Source organism: Cydia pomonella, chromosome 9 (assembly GCF_033807575.1).
Source record: "Cydia pomonella isolate Wapato2018A chromosome 9, ilCydPomo1, whole genome shotgun sequence".
In the NCBI taxonomy this organism is placed as follows: Eukaryota; Metazoa; Arthropoda; class Insecta; order Lepidoptera; family Tortricidae; genus Cydia; species Cydia pomonella.
Window position 1 is genome coordinate 13,372,979 of NC_084711.1, and position 9,821 is coordinate 13,382,799.

The following is a 9,821-nucleotide window of genomic DNA, read 5'->3' on the forward strand; positions in this document are numbered from 1 at the left end:
AAAGCTAACTTTATTATTACTTAAACACTACCTGCTAGTAAATTGCATACCTATACAAAGTTAAACTGTGTGTCAGGTATTTCATATAAGTTGTTCTGGAAAATCACTCATAAATTACTTAGCTTTTAGCTTTACCGTCAGCAGTCACTACTAAATATCTCAAAGGAAGCATCGTAGGTACGATTTGTAGACGCAAGTAATTTAGCACACGCACAAATTTAGAAGCTTTGAAGTGTCTGTCCATCTCTTGATTGAAGGAAATCAGTGCCTCTGCGAATAGCCCCAAACTTAATCAAGGGTACCCAAGTGTTTCCAACTAGTTCTGAAAACCTAAGTGAGACACTGTCACAGACAAATGAACTGGTATTATGAGTAACTTGTACATTGCCAACATTCTAAAATAAATTACTTTTATTATACATTTACTACACCGAAATTGAAAATAAAAAGTCAATCTTACGTTTAGGTATTTTTTTACCAAACGTACGACTTTCTATCTATTTAACTGGAATTTGTTATAAAATTCAACATCATATGCCATCCCAGTTTTATACAATTCTAATAACATAACTTTCGTGAGAGACACACATGTTAAATATAATAAACCGGGTTGGAGCAATCTTCGTCATACAAAACGTGACTGACCCGTTTTAATATATTCCATATAATTCTACCATTTAAATAAATAAATAAATGATTCTGATTCTAAAGTTTTAACAAGCTACACATACGACATGACATGGATATATCGACAATTACTGACCCTAAACCTTCGACTTTATTAACATATTTCAGTATCACAAAGCCACGTCTCCCAATAGGAGCAAAAAAAGGACGCCATTTCGTACTCAGGGCTCATAAACACGTCAAATTTCCTTAGAGAAAAATTCAGTAAATATAAAAATAGGTGTTAACCTAGGGACCGAGACCAAGTACATCATAATCGCGGCGCGAACCCCTGCTAGTACGAATACGAGTATAAGATATACGAGAATGACTTTGGACAACTGCTGCGTTGAACTATGAATAAAGTTATGCATAGGAATTTTCATGGTTTTGAATCTGAAGCAATATAATTTATGTAGGTATTTTTTTTCTGGTGGCCGAATGAGACTGTGTGGAATCTCGTTTCGCCGATGATATTAGGTTCGGTCAGAACTAAGCTCCAACTGCTCATCTCAACTTTCTAATCCTCCACGTTCCGTCATCCTGTTAGACATGTTCCGGAAAAATACAATGTGAGACTTAATACTTCATTACGATACAAGTGCGAAAATTTGAAAATTTGTAACGAGTGGTATTCAATTGAAACACGACCAAAGGGAGTTAATAAGTAATAGTACCTACATATGAATTTGAATTGTAAAATTCCTTTATGTTCCTGTGACAGCAAATTCTGATCAGTGATTGAATTGATTACAAAAACATACATATAACATATTTTACAGTACATATGGTGCTACTTTATAGCACTAGTGCGAAAATTTGCATATTACGTTACTGTGTCGAACATTTAAAGGCCCATATTCAAAAATTTACGCTGCCAGTAATACTAATAGAGGTAAGAGCCGAGAACGATAGCCTTTTAACATTAAAATCGGATGAAAAATAATTGGCGGCATATGAAACTTTTATTTAATGGAAAATCAGCAAAAATGCCCTGTCTTTCTTGGAAAACGTGTTGGTAGCTTACTTCAATGAACTGGCGAATAAGTGCCTACAAGCCCAGCACGCTTTGGTGCAGTTATTCGATTTTAAAACTGTTACTGTTAGCCACCATTTTGAAAATTGTACTTTGACTGTTTTGACAAAAAAAATCTAATTTATAAGTTTTGTTTTTTCCTCGCGTGTTGAAAAACGTCGTATGAAACGCGTGTGCATTTTTCATTACCCACATCGGCTTTCTTATTGCCCGCTCGCTTACAGCTCGCGCGCACAATATCGCCTCGTCTGTAATGACCAACTTAGCACACTTGTATCATAATGTACTAATAATTATATATACATGAAAGTATTGTAAAAAATTACAAATTGGCTACAATAACGTAACGTGTTTCCTGTTCCATCGTTGTTATTTGCCCTACGCGATCATGCATTAATCTCGCCCCTAAGGCGCCCACGTTTACCATAAGCACGCAAGATCCCCTAGATTTAATATACCTACGTCAAAAATTAACTCTAGATACGATATCAATTGGATTGGTTCAGTGTCAGAAGTGACGTTTTTGTTTGAAGAAACGTATATTTTGACTCTGCTATATCCGATCTATATCGTATCTAGAGCAAATTTTTGACGTATGTTAATGGCGAAACGGGTCCTTAAATACTTTCTTACTAAAAAATCATAACATAAGCAATAAAAATCCTGAGAAATGTTGAATTCTAAAATGTAACCTATCTAATAGAATAAAAAATAGCAATTTATTTCTGTATAGTGAAAAAATAATTACAGAACCCTTTATTATATCAGCCATATAACTATAAATAAGCGCTTTACGGATGGGCAGTTAATTTATAAACTATGAAAAAACACGTCATAACAATCGTCAAATATATCTTTAACCGAACAAATCATTACCATAGTCTCGTAAAAACACTTATATAACTTTACTCAAAATATAGGTAATACAAAAACATAATATTTAAAAGCGGTGATTAACGAGTCTCATACTTATGCCGCATAAAAAACAACTCTGCCAATTTAAACAATTAACTCTTCTTAATAACAAGTAACGTTGTAGCGTAATCAATATTTAGAGTTATTTTACTTACATAAATAACATGTATAAAGTGACACAAAACCAGGTGTCAACAAGTAATAATTGAATCAAATAGGGTCAAAATACACACCACAACAATGGGCCACATGGAATGGAACTGGGAAGCGATCCACCTGCCCACTCAATACAATACAAAGGTTTACAAAGTAAGAACTCTGTCATTTTCTATTTTACTGATATTAAAATACGTACAGGAAGAATGATATTTCTGCGTTTCAAATTAAAGTCCGCTTGGAAAACTTAAGCCTGCTTGAATCTATTTTAAAGGGGGGAAACGGAAAACAATTTATATACAGACTTAGTAAGATTGTTTAGAATGTAGTCAGCATCAGAACAGGTGACGCGCTTAAAATTATTTAAACAAGTTGATTGTTAAGAAAGTGGGAGCGTGTGTAATCTGATGACCTGTCTGGCCTAGTGGGTAGTGACCATGCCTATGAAACCGATGGTCCATTTATTTTTGTGATGAGCACGAATATTTGTTCCTGAATGATGTTTTCTATGTATTTATAAATATAGTTCAAGTTCAAATACCCCAATTAGTTATATTTATCATTGTGTAAGTACCCACAACACAACCCTTATTGAGCGCACTGTGGCACTTAATCAATTTGTTTACTAATGTCCAAGAAGAAGAAAGAAGAAGAAAAAATCTGTTGCTGACTAGACGTAAGTATACTTACGTACGTAAGTATTGTTGTAATACATACTTGATACTTTTTGAATACGAAATATCAAAATTAAAATAACAAATGGGCATTAATATGGCAATACCACAATTATTCCGAGGGGCACGAGAAATGAAGGTCGTCTTGTGCGTATTACATGATAGTATTCCCAGGATTTCATTATATAACTGACAGTATTTTGCAATGTGCATTAAATTGTATAATAAACTACCGAATTGCATGGAGCTACCGTTAAATAAATTTTAAAGGAGTCTTGTTAGTTATTTATTACATAACATTATTATATACATATAAAGCAGAATAAGCATCAAATTGTCAGAATTACACCTGTGGACACGAAATATGTTCTCATTATTTGCAAATAAAGTTATTCTATTCTATCCTTATGTCACAATGGGCTTTGTTACAATGGGCTGTGCTCTGAAGAATTGTTTGACATGATGCCAACGGTCACTTTCTATCACCGCACTGCTAGCCGTCGGCAGGGTGTGCATCCTCACACCCTAGAAACTAAATGGTCGCGTACTGTGCTGTTTAAGAGAAATTTCCTCCCGCGGACGCTCCGGCTGTGAAATGAGATCCCTTCTGAGGTTTTCCCGAGGGTCTACAGTATGGGGTTCTTCAAGAAAGAGTGTACAAGTTTTTAAAGGGTCAGGAACGCGCATGTAACACCCCTGGAGTTGCAGGCGTCCATAGGCTGCGGTGACTGCTTACCAGCAGGCGGGCCGTATTCTTGTTTGGCACTGTCATGGTATAAAAAAAACATAGGAACACACATCTGAAAGTGGAGTTTATTTTAAATATTTTAACCGACTCTTGAGTATTCAATTCCGTTCTGTTTGTTTTTAATGTTTGTTACTCCATAACTCCGTCATTTCGCGACCGATTTTGTTTTTTTTTACTGACAGTGTATATACTCGTACAAACAGATTGGTCCCGTTTTTGTCAAAAACCATTTATGACGATAAGTCCACGAGGAATCGAAGAACTCTTCAAATTTTAAAGGCATAGATATCGTAATTTTTGTACTTTCATTAACGAATCAAGCATTTACATTAAAACAAGTTAGGTTTTTAAGCCACACTTTTGTCAAGCTCAAGTTCTGGTGATTGGATCCATGAGGAATAGAAGAAACTCCTTAAATTTTAAAGCGAATTTTTGTTTTTATCTCAAAACCAAGCATTTGCATTTATATAGTGTTATTTGGTGAAATGGAACGAGCAGTTACAGCAAAAATGAGTGAGAGTCAGAATGGCGGGTGTACCTAAATAAAATTAAATGAAAACCATACCATATAAACCTACTATGGCTTAGCCAGAAGAGGTAGCAATGAATTAATAATTATGTTATATAGATTTTCTAGTTTTAACTGTAAAGGTGTGAAGCGCTCTGTGGATACTGTTAGAGAGCTGTGTCAGAACTCAGACTTGGTTGCTGTGCAGGAAACTTGGCTTATGCCTGATGATATAGCCTATCTCGATACTATTGACTACAACTTCTGCTCCACGGGCACCTCGGCAGTGCACACAGCGGCGGGCATGCTGCGCGGGCGGCCCCACGGAGGTGTGGGTCTTCTGTGGCGACGTACGGCGTTTCAAAGTGTTTCCGTAGTGCAGTGCAGTAATATGCGTTTGTGTGCGGTAAAGATAATGACTAACGATAATCGTCACCTTATTGTGGTAAGTGTGTATATGCCCACCGACTGCAGTGAAAACTTAGCCGAGTTCACAGACTGTTTGGGCGCGGTAAGTGCAATAATAGAAGAGCACGGCATAGAATCGGTATTTTTAATGGGGGACTTTAACGCCCACCCCAATGAACGGTTTTACAATGAAATGATTAACTATTGCAACGAGCAAAAATGGTGTTGTGTAGACGTTAATAATCTAGGGATAAACTCAGATACGTATACATTTATCAGTGACGCACATCTGTGCAGACGTTGGCTTGATCATTTCGTGTTGACACAGGCTGCGGTACCATCTGTGCGCAAAGTATGTGTCAAGCATTGTGTTACCTGGTCGGACCACCTCACTATAGTTTTAGAATGTGATTTGGACATTATAGTACCTAAAATAACTAGCGAAATAAACAAAGGCAATAAAAATGTAATATGGGGGGAAAGAACGATGGAACAAATTGACTTGTGTAATAAAGAGTGTCATAAAAGACTACGTTTAATTGAGTTCCCATCTGACTTACGGCAGTGTGGGGATAAGTGTTGCCGGGAGCCTAGTCATAGACATGTGTTGAACGCGTTATATAACGACATTGTTTTTTCTCTAAGAACGGCTGCGACTGTTGGTAGGGAGGAAAAACAGTGTAAAGCTATGCAACGTATTGTAGGCTGGAATAGGCATGTTAAAGAAGCTCACATGGTTGCCAGACAATGGTTTAATGAGTGGATTGTGTTTGGGAAACCCACAAACGGTATTTTATACAGAAAGATGTGTGAAACTCGTAAGATCTTTAAATCACGGTTAAAATGGTGTCAAGATCATCAAAAGCAAATCAAACTTGATATCATAAGCTCACACCACTCGAAAAAACATTTTAAATCCTTTTGGAAGTCCACAAACAAATTAAAACCCTTGACTGGCCTACCCAGTGGAGTCGATGGTGTGAGTGACCCTAAAACGGTTGCTAATTTATTTAGGGACCATTTTGTAGTCAAGTCTCCCTTAGGTCCTACGATGCCGGAGGGATTCGATGGAGATACCTGTAGTGAGGACGTAGGACCTAGAATTACTGCCAGAAGCATAGATAAGGCTATCAAGTCTATGCACAAAGGTAAGTCCCCGGGTCACGATGGTCTCTCCATCGAGCACCTGCAGCATGCCGGGCCCCAGATATCAAGGTTGTTAGCCATGTTTTACACTCTGTGTATTCGCCACTCATACCTTCCTGATGACCTAATGCGGACGATTGTTGTTCCTGTAGTTAAAAACAAAACTGGGGATTTAGCAGACAGGAATAACTATCGGCCAATATCGTTAGCGACAATTATTGCAAAAATACTTGACAGTGTGCTTAATTCACAGTTGAGTGAACGTGTAGAGCTGCATGATAACCAATTTGGTTTCCGGCCAGGATTATCCACGGAAGCGGCAATACTGAGTCTTAAGCACACTGTGAAGTACTATACTACCAGGAGGACACCTGTTATTGCTTGTTTTTTGGACTTGTCCAAGGCTTTTGACCTGGTTTCCTACAAAATACTGTGGAAAAAACTTGAGGACACAGGTCTTCCACCAGAAACTGTAAATATCCTTAAGTATTGGTATGGGAACCAGGTCAACAGTGTTCGATGGGCAAACGCAATGTCTGACGAATATAGGTTGGAGTGTGGAGTGAGACAGGGGGGTTTGAGCTCACCGACACTGTTCAACCTATATATTAACGGGTTAATTGAGACGCTCAGCAATACGCATGTCGGATGTCATATAGATGGGGTATGTGTCAACAACTTGAGTTATGCAGACGATATGGTGTTGTTGAGCGCGTCAGTGTGTGGGATCAGGCGAATGCTGAAAATTTGTGAAGCGTATGCAACTGACCACGGCCTCAAATATAATGGGAGCAAGAGTCAGTATATGGTTTTTGAGACTGACCGCAAAAATACAATCGAGCTTCCATCTATATACCTTAATGACGCTCTTTTGGAAAGAGTTGATTCCTTTAAGTACTTGGGGCATATAGTTGCGGTCGATCTCAGAGACGATATGGACTTGGAGAGAGAGCGAAGGGCCCTGTCGGTCCGGGCGAATATGATCGCTCGAAGGTTTGCAGGATGCTCTATAGAGGTGAAAGCAACATTATTCAGAGCTTTCTGCACTTCCCTCTATACCTGCTGCCTGTGGGCGCAGTATACGCAACGGGCTTATGGGGCCCTCCGTGTACAATACAATAACGCATTCAGGGTGTTGATGGGACTGCCCCGTTTCTGTAGCGCGTCAGGTATGTTCGCTGCGGCGCGCGTAAATTGCTTTCACACGGTAATGCGCGGGCGCACCGCATCCCTGATGCGTCGGGTGCGGAGCAGTCCCAACATCATTCTGAAGATGATAGCCGAGAGGGTGGATTGTGTATATTTATCACACTGTGGAAGATTACACTCTCCCACTAGTACTGTCAAATGGTGAAGCCCTTTAATAAATTAAGATTTTGAAAATTTAGAAATTTAGATTTTTAGTTAGCTTTAGTTAGTTTAAGAAGATATGTGTCTCTTGTTACACGAAATAAAAGATTTTTATTTTATTTTAATTTTATTTTTATTTATTTTTGTACCTAATTTGTACTATTTAGTACCTCCTTTAAAAAAAATTGTACCTCACGGTACTTAAAGTTATCACCAAAAAACAGGTCACCCGCCATCCTGACAGTCAGAATGGCGGGTGTACTTTATTACGCTATGTTCCCGTGGTTATTGATAAATTCTATAAAACCCAAATTTTTGTACCTTTTTTGTACCTTCATATTCAATTATAATACGAGTCATTTTATTTTTGGTTTCCAAGTTTTACTCATTTTATATTTTGCTTGCTATTACAATTTTACAGGCGTTATAATTTTTCAAATTATCGATTTCATTTTTAAGAAAAAACGCTAAAGTACAATTATTTTTATTACGCCAGGATTTAGTACCTTTAATGTTTAATCTGTTAAGTTCAAAAAACTCAGTAAATCATGTCTTAAAAAAGGGTAGGCGCCAATTCAAATAAATCTTCCTAAGAAAAATCATTTTTAAGACATGATTTTCTGAGCTATTAGAACTTAACAGATTAAACATTATAGGTACTAAATCCTGGCGTAATAAAAATAATTGTACCTTAGCGTTAAAAAAGGCTAGGCGCTAATTCAAAGAAATCTTCCTAAGAAAAATCATTTTTAAGACATGATTTTCTGAGTTATTTGAACTTAACAGATTAAACATTAAAGGTACTAAATCCTGGCGTAATAAAAATAATTGTACCTTAGCGTTTTTTCTTAAAAATTAAATCGATAACTTGAAAAATTATAACGCCTGCAACATTGTAATAGCAAGCAAAATATAAAATGAGTAAAACTTGGAAAGCACAAATAAAATGACTCATATTATAATTGAATATGAAGGTACAAAAAAGGTACAAAAATTTGGCTTTTATAGAATTTATCAATAATCACGGGAACATAGCGTAATAAAGTACACCCGCCATTCTGACTGTCAGGATGGCGGGTGACCTGTTTTTTGATCATAACTTTACGTACCGTGAGGTACAATTTTTTTTAAACGAGGTACTAAATAGTACAAATTAGGTACAAAAATATGGTATGCTTTTCATTTGATTTTATTTAGGTACACCCGCCATTCTGACTCTCACAAAAATGAAGGCCTGAAGATTTTTAAAAATCTTGAGGATAATTATAATTTTTATGAGATGCACTATCGTTGTAAATAATTAAATGACATTGCAAACGGTTTTGTAAAGCAATTTTTCTATTTCTAACACAGATTACCTATATAAAGTAACATACAAAAAGAACCTTTTTTTGGTTACGTGCGTCGTCTATTTTAAACATTTTAAACTAGTTTTCACCGAGGCCTTACTGAAAACGTTTTCCCTATAAATAGGTTTTTACGCTTAGGTTACGTTATTCACTATATACAGCGTGGAAGAAAATTATGGGCGCTGGAGGGAAAGTGCCTTAGAAACTTAATTTAGGAAACATTCTTTTATTTAAAAAATTAAACAAAACCGCATAAATTTTTGTTTAATTCGCTTGTCTCGCCCAGGTATTGCACCGACTAAAAATTCCAAAAAATGTAACACTCGTTATTCTATTCCGCTAGTCGATACAGTTAATGTTAATCTTAAAATTTCTCCAAGAACTCTCCACTCGTCTGATTCAAAATCGAATATATAGTTCACAAAAATATTTTTAAACAAGCAAATTGAGAAAAATCTTTGAATGCAGTTTGTTTTTTTTTTTAATAAAATATTATTTTTAAGTAAAATGAGCTAATAGCTTAAGGTTTTAATTTTTAGGCACTTTCCATCCAGGGTCCATTAATTTCGTATTAATCGTATACCTAGATAAATAGATATAATTATCTTTAAAATACACTATTTCGAAACACAGATGAAATATATTAACATCATATATTTTTAATTTAAAATTGTGAGTTAACGTACTAACAAAATAATAATACGAAATTTTCTTATAATTACAATTACTAAACATAGCAACACATAATTATGAATTAGGTCATGCATATTACGAGTATATTACAATATAGTTATTCTAAAAAAATGAAGGCATGATTAAGCTACAAGTTGGTGCGCCGCGAATATTCCACGAACTCGATGATTAC

At 36.2% G+C, this 9,821-nt stretch overlaps 1 protein-coding gene across 1 annotated transcript; it reads left to right on the forward strand.

The window, feature by feature from the left end:
• The first annotated feature begins 4,774 nt into the window (after window positions 1-4,774).
• On the forward strand, window positions 4,775-7,611 carry LOC133520998 (uncharacterized). The gene has a single exon (XM_061855719.1). It carries the CDS (start codon window positions 4,813-4,815, stop codon window positions 7,609-7,611), a length of 2,799 nt encoding a protein of 932 aa, XP_061711703.1. The 5' UTR covers window positions 4,775-4,812.
• The last annotated feature ends 2,210 nt before the right edge of the window (window positions 7,612-9,821 follow it).